Source organism: Takifugu flavidus, chromosome 6, assembly GCF_003711565.1.
Source record: "Takifugu flavidus isolate HTHZ2018 chromosome 6, ASM371156v2, whole genome shotgun sequence".
In the NCBI taxonomy this organism is placed as follows: domain Eukaryota; kingdom Metazoa; phylum Chordata; class Actinopteri; order Tetraodontiformes; family Tetraodontidae; genus Takifugu; species Takifugu flavidus.
Genome location: NC_079525.1, coordinates 8159586 through 8175928, shown reverse-complemented (window position 1 = coordinate 8175928; position 16343 = coordinate 8159586). Strand labels below are relative to the sequence as shown.

Below are 16343 nucleotides of genomic sequence, written 5' to 3'. Positions count from 1 at the left end.
ACCGAATGGCGCTTCGAACAGTGCTTCTAATCAAGGGCTAACCACGCCCATCACCCCATGCATCACCTGGGTGTGAGATACACCCCTATGTGTCCGCCACACAGCCCCCGAACACCCAGAAGGGAAACAGCAGAAAGAGGGAACAGAATATAAAATAAAAACTTTACACATCAGTCCCTGACAGGGGGTTTAATCAACCTGCCATAATGGCTGCGGTGCCCCTCTTCTGGAAACGCAGATGAGTCGCAGGCAGGAGAAACAAAGTCCACAGCAGGCTGTAAATTAGAACAAAGATCATCAGAGGGGACGTTCTGGACCCTAGGAGGATGGGCCAGACGGGGGACCTGAGCCGGCAACACATCCTGCCCAACCAGCAAATGCGCCGGCTTCAGCCTATCCAATGTGACCCGCTCCGCCCGACCACCCATATCGAGCACGAAACTCTTCGCCCCCGTCTCGAGCACCCAGAATGGGCCGTCGTATGGAGGGCGAAGGGGTGACCGGTGGGCGTCATGTCGCACGAAAACGAAGCGAGCCGATGCCAAGTCCGTTGGAACAAGCGACCGAGGAAAACAGTGGAGCACGGGGGATGGAGCGAGAGCGGGCCCAGCCAAAAAGGAACCTCTGGCAGGAAAGTTACAATGAGGTGCACTTTCCGGCAGAAATTCCCCTGGAACACGAAGCGGTTGCCCCAGGACCAATTCCGCAGGTGAAGCATCCAAATCCTCTTTAGGAGCTGAACGCAAACCGAGCATCACCCAAAGTAAACGATCCACCCAGCTGTCATCCGAAAGCGCGGCACGCAATGTAGCCTTGAGTGAACGGTAAAAGCGTTCACATAGCCTGTTAGCCTGATGATGGTACGCGGTGGTACGGTGAACCTGTGTGCCCAATGACCTCGCCATAGATGACCAGAGTTCCGAAACAAACTGAGGTCCCCTGTCAGAAGTAATGTCGGAAGGGGAGCCGAAACGTGCGACCCAAGCAGAAAGAAATGCTCGAGCGACGTCTGCCGATGTCGTGGAGGAAAGAGGAACCACCTCCGGCCACCTGGTTGTCCGATCCACCATAGTGAGCAGATAGGTGTACCCGTGGGATGGAGGTAAGGGTCCCACCAGGTCCACGTTCACGTGGTCGAACCGTCTGGCTGGAATCGCGAAAGGCTCAAGGGGTGCCTTGGTGTGCTGGTGAACCTTAGCACGCTGACACGCCACACAGGCTGCCGCCTATTCCCTGACCTCTTTGCAAAGGCCAGGCCAGACAAACTTGGCACTCACCAGTTTCACCGACGCACAAGCCCCTGGGTGTGAGAGGGAGTGGACCATATCAAAGACCCTGCAGCGCCAGGCCACCGGGACCACAGGTCGGGAACGACCAGTGGAAACGTCGCAAAGGAGGGTAGGACCACCATCCTGTACTACAGCTTTCTCCAGCTTCAAGCCCGTACCGGTGGACTCAAGAGCCCGTATCTCCGGGTCCCCAGACTGGTCGGCCGCCATGTCAGAGAAATCCAGCCCTAGGTGCACAGGACAAATCAGCACCCGCGACAGACAATCGGCCACCGGGTTAGCTTTTCCAGCTACATGCCGAATGTCAGTCGTGAACTCTGAGACTGCCGCCAGGTGACGCTGCTGACGCGCAGACCAAGGCTCCGAAACCTTTGATATAGCGAATGTCAGAGGTTTGTGGTCAACATAAGCCGTGAAAGACCGGCCCACGAGTAGAAAATGAAAATGACGCGAGGTACAATGCGAGTAACTCCCGGTCAAAAACGCTGTACTTTCGCTCATTGTCCCGTAGCTTGCTTCTGAAAAACGCGAGAGGCTGCCATGCACCACCCACATTCTGTTCAACCACCGCCCCGACGGCCACATCTGACGCGTCAGTCGTCAAAGCAATGGCCGCACGAGGTGCCGGATGGGCCAACAGTGTGGCGTTGGCCAAGGCAGACTTGGCCCCGTCAAAAGCCTGGACCCGCTCGGTAGTCCAGTCAACCTGATCAGTAGCCCTCTTCATCCATAGGGCCTCATACAGTGGCTGCAGGAGGTGGGCTGCCCTGGGGAGAAAACGGTTATAAAAATTCACCATCCCCAAGAACTCCTGCAGAGCCTTAATGGAGACCAGACGAGGAAATTCTGCCACCGCTTGCACCTTGGATGGCAACGGAACAGCACCCTGGGAAGAAATGCGGTGGCCCAAGAAATCAATCACCGGCAGACCAAACTGGCATTTCGCCGGGTTCACGATCAGGCCACAATCTGCCAGTCGCTGAAAAACCTGCCCAAGGTGGGTCAGGTGCTCGTCTACCGATGGACTCGCTACCAAAATGTCGTCCAAATAGATGAACACAAAGGTGAGGCCACGCAATACCGCGTCCATCAACCGCTGAAAGGTCTGCGCTGCCTCCTTCAGGCCAAAGGGTATGCGCAGGAACTCAAAAAGCCCAAATGCTAGCTCCTCCAAATAGGATGGAGCTAGGCCTCTGAGGACCTTGTAGGTCAAAAGAAGGGTTTTAAAAATAATTCTAAATTTAACGGGCAGCCAATGAAGCAACGCCATTACAGGAGTTATGTGATCTCTTTTGTCAATACCTGTCAGAACTCTGGCTGCAGCATTTTGGATCAACTGGAGGCTTCTTAAAGAGTTGTTTGGACACCCTAATAATAAAGAATTACAATAGTCCAGCCTGGAAGTAACAAATGCATGGACTAACTTTTCAGCATCATGCCGCATCAGTAGCTTCCTGATCTTTGTGATGTTCCTCAGGTGAAAATAGGCACTTCTAGAGACTAATTTAATGTGTGAGTTGAAGGAGAGATTTTGATCAAAAGTTACTCCGAGATTCCACACAGAGAGACTAGATGTTAATGAGATACCATCTAGAGTGATCAAATGATCTAATCTATCCCCGAGAGGTTCAGGACCAAACACCATGACCTCAGTTTTTCCTGGGTTAAGGAGGAGGAAATTTGAAGACACCCAGGACTTTATGTCTTTAAGACAGGTCTGGAGCTTCACTAACTTCTCTGTCTCCTCTGGTTTCATGGATAAATAAAGCTGAGTGTCATCAGCATAACAATGAAAATTTATCCCATGCTGCCGAATAATGTTCCCTGAGGGAAGCATGTACAAGGTGAAGAGGATTGGTCCAAGTACAGAACCTTGAGGAACCCCATGGCTAACCCTACTGTATGAAGAGGGAGTACCATGGACATGAGCAAACGGGTATCTATCAGATAAGTATGATCAAAACCAGTCTAGTGCTGTCCCTTTAATCCCAATCCCAATGATCAACTGTATCAAAAGCAGCACTGAGGTCCAGCAGAACCAGCATAGAGACCAGTCCATGATCTGAAGCTATGAGAAGATCATTAGTAACTTTAAGAAGTGCTGTTTCTGTGCTGTGATGAGCTCTAAAGCCTGACTGAAACATCTCAAACAGGCTGTTCCTCTGCAGGTGCTCCAGTAACTGAGTCACCACCACCTTCTCAAGAACTTTAGAGATAAAAGGAAGGTTGGATATCGGCCTATAATTTGCCAATGCATCAGGATCCAGTGATGGTTTTTTAAGCAACGGCTTAATCACTGCCACCTTGTAGGACCAGGGTACATAACCTGTCACTAAAGAACCATTGATCTGGTCCAGGATAGAACTGCCTATCAGGGGTAAAACATCCTTCAACAAGTGTGTTGGGATGGGATCTAAAAGACACGTGGTGGTCTTGGATTTCTGAATTAGCAAAGACGCCTCCGAAAAATATATAGGGCTGAAGGAGTTTAAGGGCTCATTGGAGAACCTGTATGTTCCCACAGTCAGCACATCTGGTGATGGTCCAGTTGTTGGGATGGCCTGGTTAGCTTGCTCTCTGATAGCTAGAACTTTATCAGTGAAGAAGCTCATGAAGTTTTCACCACTAAGGGAAGAAGGGATACGTGGATCTAAAACACTGTGACACTGTGAAACCTGGGGTTGCTCTTATTTTCCTCAATTAAAGAAGAAAAATAAGCTGTTCTAGCCTTGCGAAGGGCCTTTTTGTAAACTAATAGACAGTCTTTCCAGGCTACATGATAGCTGTCTATTTTACAAGAATGCCACTTCCTTTCCAGTCTTCGCACTTTCTGCTTGAGGGTCCTGATATGTCAATTATACCAGGGGGCACACCTCTGATTTACTATTTTCTTTTTCAGGGGGGCAACAGAATCAAGCGTGATTCTCAGTGAGGTTGCTGCACCTTCAGCAACAGAGTCAACCTCAGCAGGGCTAAGATTATAATGATTGATCCCTGGGGAAACACACGGTGGTCCTGGGATTAGTACAGGGATCACTTCCTTAAACTTAGCTACAGCATTATCTGAAAGACATCTGCTATAGTAAGACTTTGTTCTGAGGATAGAAGAATCCTTAATCATAAATGTGAAATTTCCTCCTCCTTAACCCAGGAAAAACTGAGGTCATGGTGTTTGGTCCTGAACCTCTCAGGGATAGATTAGATCACATGATCACTCTAGATGGTATCTCATTAACATCTAGTCTCTCTGTGAGGAATCTCGGAGTAACTTTTGATCAAAATCTCTCCTTCAACTCACATTAAATTAAGTGCCTATTTTCACCTGAGGAACATCTCAAAGATCAGGAAGCTACTGACGCGGCATGATGCTGAAAAGTTAATTCATGCTTTTGTTACTTCCAGGCTGGACTATTGTAATTCTTTATTATCAGGGTGTCCAAACAACTCTTTAAGAAGCCTCCAGTTGATCCAAAATGCTGCAGCCAGAGTTCTGACAGGTATTGACAAAAGAGATCACATAACTCCTGTAATGGCGTCGCTTCATTGGCTGCCCGTTAAATTTAGAATAATTTTTAAAACCCTTCTTCTGACCTACAAGGTCCTCAGAGGCCTAGCTCCATCCTACCTGGAGGAGCTAGTGATACCTTTTCAGCCCAATAGACCGCTCCGCTCTCAGAATGCTGGTCTACTTGTGGTTCCCAGAGTTTCTAGGAGTAGAAAGGGGGGCCTAACATAGCTACCAGCCCCCCCTGCTATGGAAACAGCTCCCTGTCCAGGTACGGGAGGCTGATTCCATCGCCACTTTTAAGATCAGACTTAAAACCTACCTCTTTGAAAAAGCTTATTGCTACTAATTCTGTAGTTCCAGTTACTATCATAGACAGACAGATTATCATACTTAGGGGATCCTCTAATCATTAGGTCACATCTTAGCTATGCTGCTATAAGCCAAGGCTGCCGGGGTCCGGAAACATGATCACCTGACAGGCCTCTGTCACCCCACTGGGTCATGGTTTCCTCTCCTCTTCTTTCCTCTCCTTTCCTCCTCCTCATCAAGCAGACTAGTTATGCTGATTCCTGTGTAGTTTTTCTGCTCCCCCCCCTCTATTTATTTACAGGTATCGCCGCCTTCGGAGCTGCATAATGACCTCTGGCCCCGCTGAAGTGATTGTATATCGTATTTTTGTGTGTTTCTGTGCTCTGTGCCTCTCCTTCTCCTTCTCCTCTCCTTCTCCTTCTCCTCTCCTCTCCTCTACCTCCCCTTCACTCTACTTCTCCTTTCCTCTACCCCTCTCCTCTCCTCTACCCCTCTCCTCTCCTCTCCTACCTATTCTATCCTCTACCTGTCCTTGCCCTTCTCCTCTCTCTTTACCCAGCCGGCCATCAGCAGGAGGGTCCCCCTACATGAGCCTGGTCCTGCTCAAGGTGTCTTCCTGTTAAAGGGGAGTTTTTCCTTGCCACTGTTGCTTGTCTGGGGTCAGGCCCTGGGATTCTGGAAAGCGCCTTGAAACAATTTTGATTGTATAAGACGCAATATAAATAAAGATTGATTTGATTTGAGATTGATGTACAGGACTGGAACTGTAGTGGAGGTCTAAGATGGAGACTCACCTGCATCAGCCCAGCACAGTTGATGCCTGTAAAGGTCAAAGGTCATCTTTCACCAAGATTGTCTGATCTGTCCCATCCATGTTGGACATTTCAATCTTAAGTCCATCCCTGTTCCAGTCTGCCCAGTACAGCTGCCTGAACCAAGGAAATGGAACCAGTTAGACTAATCAGTTAGGATAGAAACCAGTCAGATGGTTCTTGTCTGACTCTCACCCGTATACCAGGTTCGTGACGATGGGTCGTGGGTTCACCAGGTCCCGTGGAACAGGACAGCGTTGGCTGCCATTCAGCTGGGAAACCTCCACTGTGTCATGCAGGGAATCGGTCCAGAAAAGGAGACGGTACACGTGATCGACTGCAATGCCTTCTGGACTTTCTAGGTCTGAGGAGAGGGTCAGGATCAGGACTCTGACACATGATGAGTTAAGACAAAGAAAATCATGCTGGTAATATTGAAATGTTTTCCTGCTTGTTGTGTCCTCAGTGCTCATTACTACCTCCCACAGCTTCTACTGATACTGCAAAAATATGGAGACAAGACTCTGCCCAGCTCCATATGTGTGTAAGAGCAACCACAGCTTTACTAGAGAAACATGAACTCTGGCCTTTAGACCAGCTGTAACATCACAGATCTTCCTTCTCACATTATCAGTGGGCAAGGTAGTTTTCTCTGTCAACTGGACTGGGTTTCTTCTCTTGAAGACGTTTCGCCTTCTGTCCAGAAGGCTTCTTCAGTTCTGAAATCACTGGGGAGAGAGCTTGAAAATATATAGCCCCTGTGGACAATTTGCATGCTAATGATCTGGGTGGTCACCTGAGAGTCGTTAGCAGGGTCATTGGTTGGGTCGTTCACCTAGTTTCTGTTGAGGTGTCTCCCCTTTGTCTGCTGGATCACGTGGTGAGTCACTAGGTCTCCTGGAATGATGTGAATGTTTGTTTTGCTGTTGGAAGGAGTGGAGGACTGCATTGTATGTGGGTGATAGGAAGTGCCTCAGGCCACCACCTCTGTTTAAGGATGGTTTTTCCAATTTAACATGGATAGCTTCCTTGACATCCCTTTCAAACTAGCGGTCTTCTCTGGCCAGTATCCTTACTTGGCTGTCCTTGAAGGAGTGCCCACTCTCCTTTAAGTGTAAGTGGACTGCTGAATCCTGACCCGAAGAGGTGGCGCGTCTGTGTTGTGCCATTCTTCTGTGGAGAGGTTGTTTGGTTTCCCCAATGTACAGTTCCTTGCATTTCTCCTGGCACTGTATAGCATAAACAACATTACTTTGTTTGGGTCTTGGTGTCTTGTCCTTTGGGTGTACTAACCTCTGTCTGAGAGTGTTGCTGGGTTTGAAATGAACCGGTATGTCGTGTTTTTGGAGGATCCTCCTAAACTTCTCAGAGACTCCGGACAGGTAGGGGATCGAAACGCTGCGACGTTTCTTTCTCTCAGGAGGGGTCAGGATTCAGCAGACCACTTACACTTAAAGGAGAGTGGGCACCAGGACACCAAATGCACCTTCTGTGACACAGTCCTTCCCGTTTCCATAGAAACCCAGCCTACAATGGCAGCAGTACCCATTGCTGTAATCCTTACGGTTGGCCAAGGTGGAACATTTGTGTCTGTTGTGGGCGTGGGTCTCCAAACTATACGAAAAAAATGTAGAACCACACTGAATCACCACAATGTTTGGCCTTCACAGGACACGTACTGTTTTCATCCAGATCTTCATCCACCATCACAATCCCCGGTGGATGGGGCTGGAAATGTGGTGCTGGTTGAGAGTCGGTGAACTGCCGCTCCACCAGACCAGGGTCCTGGGAAACGGGCTCCACGGAAAGGTGGCTTGGCCCGGTGGTCTCACCGATGGTACTTACAGGTTGGGAAGGGATCACAGCCTGGGACTGGTTGGGAAGGAAACTTGGACGAGATGGATCCAAGTACGTGGGTTTGGGACAGTAAGTGTAGGTGGGCATGGCAGTCACATGCTGAGGGTTTGTGCTATCAGTCTAGTCTGGTTCTCTGTAAACCAGTTCTTCAATTGTGAGTGTTCTGTAGTTCTGAGTCACTGGTTTGGTTCACAGTGGGGGTCTGAGTTGGAAGTTCCTGCTGTTCTCCTGGTACCACATGAGGATGGAAGACTGTGCGGAACATCTCCTGTTCAGGCTGCTTTGGAATTATGGTCACTCTTCATGGAGGTTTAGTTACCTCTTCTTCCTCATGAAGGTCAGAGGCTGTTCCGGATGTGATGCTGAAGGAGGACGAGGAGACTCAGACCCAAACTCCTTTCCTCCCCGACGTTGTCTTGCTAGGTGGAAACACAGAAACAGGAAAGTTTACCTCAATGTTTCAACCACACAACATCATTCTCAACAATGGTGCCCGTACTCTATTTCCCATGGCAAAACCTGATTTCAACCATGAGCAACATGTTTCTATCAACCACATATTGTAGTTACAGCAAAGCTATAGCTGTAACTGTGGCTATGGGATAGCTAAATGGATGTGGACAGAGCCTCTTTCTCCTTAGTTTCATTTTTTGATTACTGTTACCTCCTGACTAGAGGGCAACCTGAAGTTTCAAGTACAAGGTCAATGGAGATAAGTGCCACCTCTCAGCAGTGACCTTGATCTTTGACTTAAGCTCTCAAACACAAGTTGGTGAAAACTTGGTGGAAGCAGTTTCAGCCTGGTAGGACACAAAATGTCTCAAGGACCAGAGCCACCCATTCCTGGCTCAGTGGTTTAGACCAGTAACCATGACAGTTATCAGTTTTCCCTAAGAAGGCAATCATGTTAAAACGTCACCAGAATCATGGATAAAATGTTGTTTTTTTGCTGTTTTTGCATGAATGACATCATCACATCCGTACTGAGGAAGGTTCCTGATGAACAAGTCTTCATTAATGCAGGAACAGAAGTACAGCCCATGCCTTGTGGACCAAAACCAACTCTCCACCAGACCTCCATTGAAGCCAGTCTTGAGGACGCCTCCTAGCATTGTGGAGAGGAACTGCAGTCCATGCTGAGGGAACATGAGGATGGCATAGGAGGAGTCATTTGTGGATGCCACCACCAACTGGAAGGTGTTCCTCTGAAGGTGAAGCAGAAAGAGTCAAACATTCCAGAAGTTGAAAATAATAGTTTCAGAAAAGTGCAGAAAGAGAAGAGATCTTTACGTCAGTGTCCAGCTCATCGCCTCACCCACTGCTCTCTGCAGCAGCTATATTATCCCAGGTGATTACAAAGGTGTCAACAGGCTTTGCCTCATTGCTCCCAGGAAAAGCTCACTCCATGTGCTCCCCTGCTTGCCACAGGACCTCCGGACTGCTGTCCTGCCTGATGTAGACTGACCCCCGGCCATCGCTGTTGTCCAGGTCTCCCAGCAAGACAGCAGTTGAAAGTGGCCGGCATTTTCCTGAGGTACTCGTGCTCCGGTGGTGGCTCTGTAAACGCCACAAATCCGTTGGTGTTGATCTGGAACAGAACAGAAAAACAGAATCTGAGAATATTCCTCAGAGGAACGTTCCTACTTTCAAATTAGTCAAATCAAATAAACTTTTGAGAATGAGAAATTTGTCATGACGACGGCAGTAATGGACAGACAGGAAGTGCTGATAGCATTGTGTTTTGGCGGCAGAGTGACGAGAACACCTGAGTGTGTATAGGTGATATTTAACATCAACAGGCTGTTGTCAACATACATAATCACATGTGTAACAGTGCCGTCATGATATCACACGTCTGGCCTCGGAGATCACTGTGATAACTGCACGCCAAGTGCCGCCGTCTGCTTCAGAGGTGCACATTTCCAACAAAAAATTCCTCAACTATCAAATTATGAAATTCAATCTGTTATATTGTCACCACAATCCAAAAGATTAACAATATTGATCTGCTCATTGATCCAGGTGATCAGTCTGACCATTGACCCCACAAGTAGACTGACAGAAGACAACTGAAACAGAACAGGTCCTAATCTGCAGTGTTCCTCAATCCAGATTAATGGTCACATGACCTGAGTGTGTCTGTGTGCGTGTTCTGTCCATATGTCCCACAGCTGTCAGCATGTGATTGACAGAATATAATGGACAGATTGATAGTGATCCCCAGTGATCAGTTGCCTCTGATGGAGTGTAAATCAATAGATTTTGTTCACACTGACAGATTGTCTGTGATTATCTGTCTCCAAACAAATGCTGATAAGAAACTTCACTCAAATTAGTCAGTTTGTACTTGTCTGTGTAAATTCTCAATCAGCCAGGTCATAGTTATCCAAGGTAGTTTTCCGTGTCAACTGGACTATTTTTCTTCTCTTTTGAAGATGTTTCGCCTTCTACCCAGAAGGCTTCTTCAGTTCCGAAGGCGAAACGTCTTCAAAAGAGAAGAAAAACAGTCCAGTTGACACAGAAAACTATACCTTGGATCAGTTTGTACTTCAAGAAATAATGACTGAAAAAAACAAATAAATCTTATTACCTTAAGAACAAAGAAAATCTCAAAAATGCTGTTATAAATTAATGAATTCTGTTTTACTTTAATACTGAATAAGAGAAAATCAGAAATGAAAGTTTTCTGACTAAGCTCATATTCAATTTACAAGAATATCCCTCATATTATTGATGAATTCATCATTTTGCATTTTCTGATGATTGTGTTTAGTTTTTAAAGTTTGTAAAGTTATTTACTTTAGTTCTGATGTTAATCTCAAAGATGAACAAAGCTGATGAATTCTTCACATTTTACAAAATGATGGTTCTGTTCTTCCTCAAAAAGCCATTAAATAACTAAAATGTCTGTAAAAGTTTCTGTGAAAATGTTTATTCACATTTTAACTAATGTAGAGTATAAGGCTGAGGGAGGAGAGGGGGAGAGGAGAGGAGAGGAACTAAAGAAGGCTGAGGGAGGAGAGGAGAGGAGAGGAGAAGCACTAAAGAAGGCTGAGGGACGAGAGGGGAGGAGAGGACAGGACAGGAACTAAAGAAGGCTGAGGGATTGGAGAGGAGGGGAGGGGAGAGGAAGAGAGGAACAGAAGGCTGAGGGAGGAGAGGACAGGACAGGACAGGAAGTAAAGAAGGCTGAGGGAGGGGAGAGGAGGAGAGGACAGGAAGTAAAGAAGGCTGAGAGAGGGGAGAGGAGGGAAGGGGAGAGGAAGAGGAAGAGAGGAACAGAAGGCTGAGGGAGGAGAGGGGGAAAGGAGAGGAGAGGAACTAAGGGAGGGGAAAGGAAGAGAGGAACAGAAGGCTGAGGGAGGAGAGGGGGAGAGGAGAGGAACTAAAGAAGGCTGAGGGAGAGGAGAGAAGAGAAGAGGAACTAAATAAAGCTGAGGGAGGGCGGGGGGTAGGATAGAACGTTGCACTTGAGTTTCTCATGACCATTCAAGGTCTTTTGCCACATAGTGGATCGAGTCATGACCACTGAAGAGAATTTTCCAGGCAGTACGGCGGATGTCTGGGAGAGACATCTTTCACACCACATCAACACATTTAAAGTTAAACAACTGGGAAAGAAAGAGGAGGTGATGACAGCGCAGGAACAGCTCCTAAAAATGCAGTTAGATGAGGCACTGAAAAAGCTTAATGATAAACAAAAGGAAGAGAAACAGATGGTTCAGCAGTTTTCTCGACAGGTGCAGCCAGATCAGTTAGGTCCGCAACAAGATTTTGCTCCGATAAACCCGTATTGGGTCAGTCCAAGGGGAGGCATGTGTGGGAGACGAGGCGGGCAGGGATACGGCTTGATAGGCGGGTACTTAGGCCGAGATCAGTGTCACGCCTGCAAAGGGTATGGTCATTGGCAAAGGGACTGTCCTTATCACAACTATCCGGAGGTACCAGGCAGTGTTCCACTATCTCATGGAATTTATCACTGAAGCCGATCTCACCTGACACCGTCGAGCTTGTGGGGAGACCGGAGAGACCGTTTTCGGTGCCATTAGTGACTCGTTTTGCCAGACAGACTGTGTTGCACCTTTTTTTGATTTCACCACCTTGCCCTATCAACCCGTTGAGACGAGATCTCCTTGTGAGGACAGGAGCAAATATTCTGTGCGGAGATAAAGGTCTTGTGGTGCAATTTCCTAATGGACTGAAACTGAACTGCTGTATTTCACACCAAGCTTAGGCTAGGCCAAAAGGGGGATTGAAGACAATTTGTGTTTATCTTGTTATCATGTGTTCCATCATATGTTCCTGTCTTCTCTTAGAAGTACTTTAGAAGTTAGGCATAGTAGAATCATTAACAAGTGTAATAAAGATCAGAGACATTCCTTTGACAGGATTGTTGTTTAGACAATTGTAATCTCAGGAGACAGTCAGGCTGGAAGTGTTAAACCCCCATCGTAAAACATGACAGCATAGTTTACTGGTGTTGATAAGTTCCTCTGCAAGAAGGTGAACTTTGAACTGGCCATTTGGGAGGCAACAGAGAACAAGAACTGTGTCAGCATCCAATGGGACTGGAAGAAGAGGACGAGGTCATCCAAGAAGAAGGACTGGATTGGACTGAATTAGCATCAATAATTTGCATATGTGTTTCTATAAAAGACTGGGTCAAGGGATAGTTAAGTGGTCAGACTTCATGCCCTGGCAATTGACTCTGTTATTGTAGGGTTATGAACTGGCCCGGAGCTCTGTAATATTTGTATCTTGAATTGGTTCTATTTGCTAAATAAATTTTGAAATTGGCATTTTTCTTCTTGAAGTCTTCATTCAAAGAACACGCGGATTAGCAGTGACACACAAGAGGTATTGCGATCCAACACCACCTGGAGTCGCCGTCCCCTGTCAGCGAATATGATGGAACTACAGCTACTAATTCATGTGGTGCGTTGGTCTACTCTATGGGGTATGATTCTTGCTTGGGGTGCAAGAGGTCCTGGATTCAAATCCTGGATGAGCCCTCACAGTTGGATCATTTTTCAGGTTTTTTCTTAATTATCCTATGTTGCTCAGGTGATGTGGGCGGAGTCAATCATCAACAAGAGAATTAATATTGCTGCTTTGGTCCATTTGACCTTTTATGTGACTTTACTTCCTCTACTGTACATCCTCCTTTACAGCAATTTGGGCTACTCTGGCTGTTCTAAAAGGCTTTGTAAATAAAGTTTGAAAGGGTTGAGGAGGATATCAAATGTTGATAGATGATCAGCTGATCTGAAGGACAACAGAACACAGGTGTCATTGTACAGTCGCACACGTGTACAAAAGTGGTGCCAGTCCACCTCTCCCGTGTGACAAGTTCTATGTCCTCCATGGAGATGTTACACAAATTAAATAAGAGGAGGAGAAAAAGAGGGAGAGGAGAAGAAGAGGACGAGCTGGAAGTGTGACTGATTCCACAGAATCTCCACATGCTCACACAGGTTGTTCTGCTTCATTACTGTTACAATTAATTATTCTCCAATTCACCTTTTCATGCTTTATTTTGCACGTTAATTTTGTTTCAACATTACAATATTTCAACATTACAACATTATACAATATTAATAATATAAAAAAAATATTTATTTAATAATACATATTGGAATTATTAGCATTATCCCTCCTGCCCAGCCAATCCTCTCCTTCACAGGCTCATGTGATCAGTATCCACCAATACCGGGCAAGCAGATGTAGTTTCAGAGAAGGGGCAGGGCCTCGCCTCCTCCTTTCCCTCCTCTGCCTCTTCCTCCTCTCTGTCTGTAGCTCATCTGCCCGGCTCTGTCTCTTCTCCTCATCTTTTACCACCTCTCTCTCCCCCTTGTTGGTGGGGTACAGGGGAAGGATGGAGGAGAAGGCGACGCTGGAGCAGCATCGTGCCGGTAACAGTTCCCACCTCCCCCCTCTTCCCACCATGGCACCGGCTGTCCCCCCATCTGTAAAGCTGGGTCTGACTGTAGCCTACACCATCTTCTACTCGCTGCTGTTCACCTTTGTGTACACTCAGCTCTGGCTGGTTTTGCGGTACCGCCACAAACGCTTCAGGTACCAAACAGCATTCCTGTTTCTGTGCCTGCTGTGGGCCGCCCTGCGAGCACTCCTCTTCTCCTTCTACTTTAAAGACTGTGGAGCCGCCAGCGCCCTCCCCACCTTCGCCTTCTGGCTGCTTTTCTGCTTCCCTGTCTGCCTGCAGTTCTTCACACTGGGCCTGATGAACCTTTACTGTGCACAGGTGAGCAATGGTCCTGGTACATGGGCCTGTTGGTACTGACTCGGCTGCTGCTGCTGCTGCTGCTGCTTCAGGTTCCGATGAAGTGGGACTTCATAAAGCAATGGCTGAAACAGGATCTTGGAGTTCTTCAGTTTGCATGAACTTTTGATGGGTTTTGGTGGTACTGGTAATATTGGGATTAGTGGAGCTTGACTGCTGCTGCTGTGGCCGGAGCTGGAACAGTTCTGGTAGGAGTGGTGATGGTATCTGAAACTGGTAATGGTGGAGAAAACACTGGTACATTTTAGATCACATCAGATTGTGGTATTGGTGGTTCTAGTTCTTCTGGGCCTTCTTAAACCATCTGTCTCATGGGTTAGGGTGGTTGGCTGTAGGTGTGTCAGTAACCTGTGACATCGTTGTGGGTGTGGCCATACAATCAGAATAAGATTACCAAGAAATTAGCTCCCTGCCAAACTGCTTTTTGTTCCCACCATCCTCCAAGTTCCTGTGCTTCTCCTGACAAGTTCTAGTCCAACATTCCTGTTTGTTAGTTCTGGTCATGCTATTTGTGTTCTATAGTGTGATTGTGCTTTGTGTCCCCTGCAGGTTTACTTTAAAGCCAAGTCCAAGCTGTCACCAGTGCTCCTACAGTATAGGTAATGTCACCACAGTGGGATCTGAGATAACCTGCTGTTGGGACCAGTGCTGATCCAGAACTCCTGCTCGTCTTCCAGACTTTCTCTGTATCTGCTCTTCTTTGGCATCAGCCTCCTCTTCCTGATAGTAAATCTTGTCTGCGCCCTGTTGGTTAAGACGGCTGCCACTGATGTGAAGACCATCGTTCTGGTGAGGGTCACCATCAATGACAGCCTCTTCGTCCTCTGTGCTGTCTCACTGTCCATCTGCCTCTACAAAGTCACTAAGATGTCGCTGGCCAACATCTACCTGGAGTCTAAGGTACTGTGGGTGGGGCATAGAAATAACAGACCCTAGGTGAGAAAAACAGATTAAGAATGGGTGTGTTTGCGTAGGGTACCTCGGCGTGCCGGGTGACTCTAATTGGCATTACTGTGGTGATGCTGTACGCGTCACGAGCCGGTTATAACCTGATAGTGCTGACCCTCTTTGATATAGAGAACATGAACTCCTTTGACTACGACTGGTACAACGTGTCTGACCAGGTGAGATATAGCTGTCCGTCTTCTCCTTCATCAGTCTTCATTTTGGGCTTTCTGACTTTGACCTTAACCTCTCCAGGCAGACTTGAGGTCCTCGCTGGGAGATGGCGGTTATGTGGTGTTTGGGGTCATCTTGTTCATCTGGGAGCTGCTACCCACCTCACTGGTGGTCTTTTTCTTCCGTGTCCGACGACCTCCACAGGAAAGGGTCAGTGCTCCACGGTCACATGAGACTGTCATGTGACTAAAACATGCCTACATTCTTCAGAACAGCAGTCATCAGATTGAAAAAGCTGATCTTTCAGGTTGTAGGTTTGTAGTCTTATTGATCAATGGGCACATATAAACTCATTAGCAGAAACTACAGGAATAAAATAAAGATTCAGTAGTACAGTAAAAATGTTCACTTCAGTGTAAAACTGACCTGTGATTGTTTAATTATTGACAGAGTGCTACTGGAATACCAAACCATGTCCTGTCCTCTAGAGGATATTTCTTTGACAATCCTTGGCGGTATGACAGCGATGACGACCTGGCATGGAGCATTCCTACCCAGAATGCATCTGGAAGGTAGAGATATGAGCTCTCCCGAGAGGAGATAAATTCAGTAACATTAAGAAATGTAATGGTGATATTGAACAATCTGTTTATCCTTTGGCTAATTTAAAGCTGAGGTGACTGGACACCCTTAAGCATTTTTTTAGCCTCTTTTTTTTTTTAAAGCTTTAGCTTCTCTGTAAACAGGATCTTGTCTCCACCAGCCTCTCTGATTGGGGCAGCCGCCACAGCAGCTTCACTGTTCACACCATCAACCAGCAGCATCTGACTGCCGCCGGGAAGCTCCAACCCTACCCATAATCCTTCTCTTCAGGTTTGATGGGGATCACAGCATCAGAGGTCATGGCTCAAGACTTCTCAACAAATTTGAATTGTTTTATGTTGAAATTTCAGCATAAAAACACTGTTCAAGATTATACACTCAAACTGTTTCACTTTAATCCCAGAATTCGGGATTAGAGAAAATCCTATGAATGAGTTCAATTACTGTTTTTATTGTGGCAATAAAACATGTTATCATCACAACTTGTGTGGATTTCCCATCATGCAAACCACTTGTTTTGATGGCTTTTCAGGATGCTAACTAGC

General features: G+C 46.9%; 1 protein-coding gene across 2 annotated transcripts; it reads left to right on the top strand.

The window, feature by feature from the left end:
• The first annotated feature begins 13519 nt into the window (after window positions 1-13519).
• On the top strand, window positions 13520-16306 carry gpr137bb (G protein-coupled receptor 137Bb). 2 transcript variants are annotated; one of them, XM_057036082.1, is made up of 7 exons: window positions 13520-14037; window positions 14626-14675; window positions 14754-14976; window positions 15051-15200; window positions 15277-15405; window positions 15646-15767; window positions 15942-16306. In XM_057036082.1, the coding sequence occupies exons 1-7, from the start codon at window positions 13651-13653 to the stop codon at window positions 16021-16023; spliced, it is 1143 nt and encodes a 380-aa protein (XP_056892062.1). In that variant the 5' UTR covers window positions 13520-13650; the 3' UTR covers window positions 16024-16306. The 2 variants fall into 2 exon arrangements, with proteins under 2 accessions (XP_056892062.1, XP_056892061.1); XM_057036081.1 differs by having other exon boundaries at window positions 13521-14037; window positions 15959-16306.
• Window positions 16307-16343: the final 37 nt, after the last annotated feature.

What these genes read in the sequence shown, in the direction of transcription:
- gpr137bb (XM_057036081.1), top strand. Translation starts at nt 13,651, where the DNA reads ATGGAGGAGAAGGCGACGCTGGAGCAGCATCGTGCCGGTAACAGTTCC. An exon ending in GGTACAACGTGTCTGACCAG is followed by an intron (nt 15,201 to 15,276) that starts GTGAGATATAGC and finishes TAACCTCTCCAG; the next exon opens with GCAGACTTGAGGTCCTCGCT. An exon ending in GACGACCTCCACAGGAAAGG is followed by an intron (nt 15,406 to 15,645) that starts GTCAGTGCTCCA and finishes AATTATTGACAG; the next exon opens with AGTGCTACTGGAATACCAAA.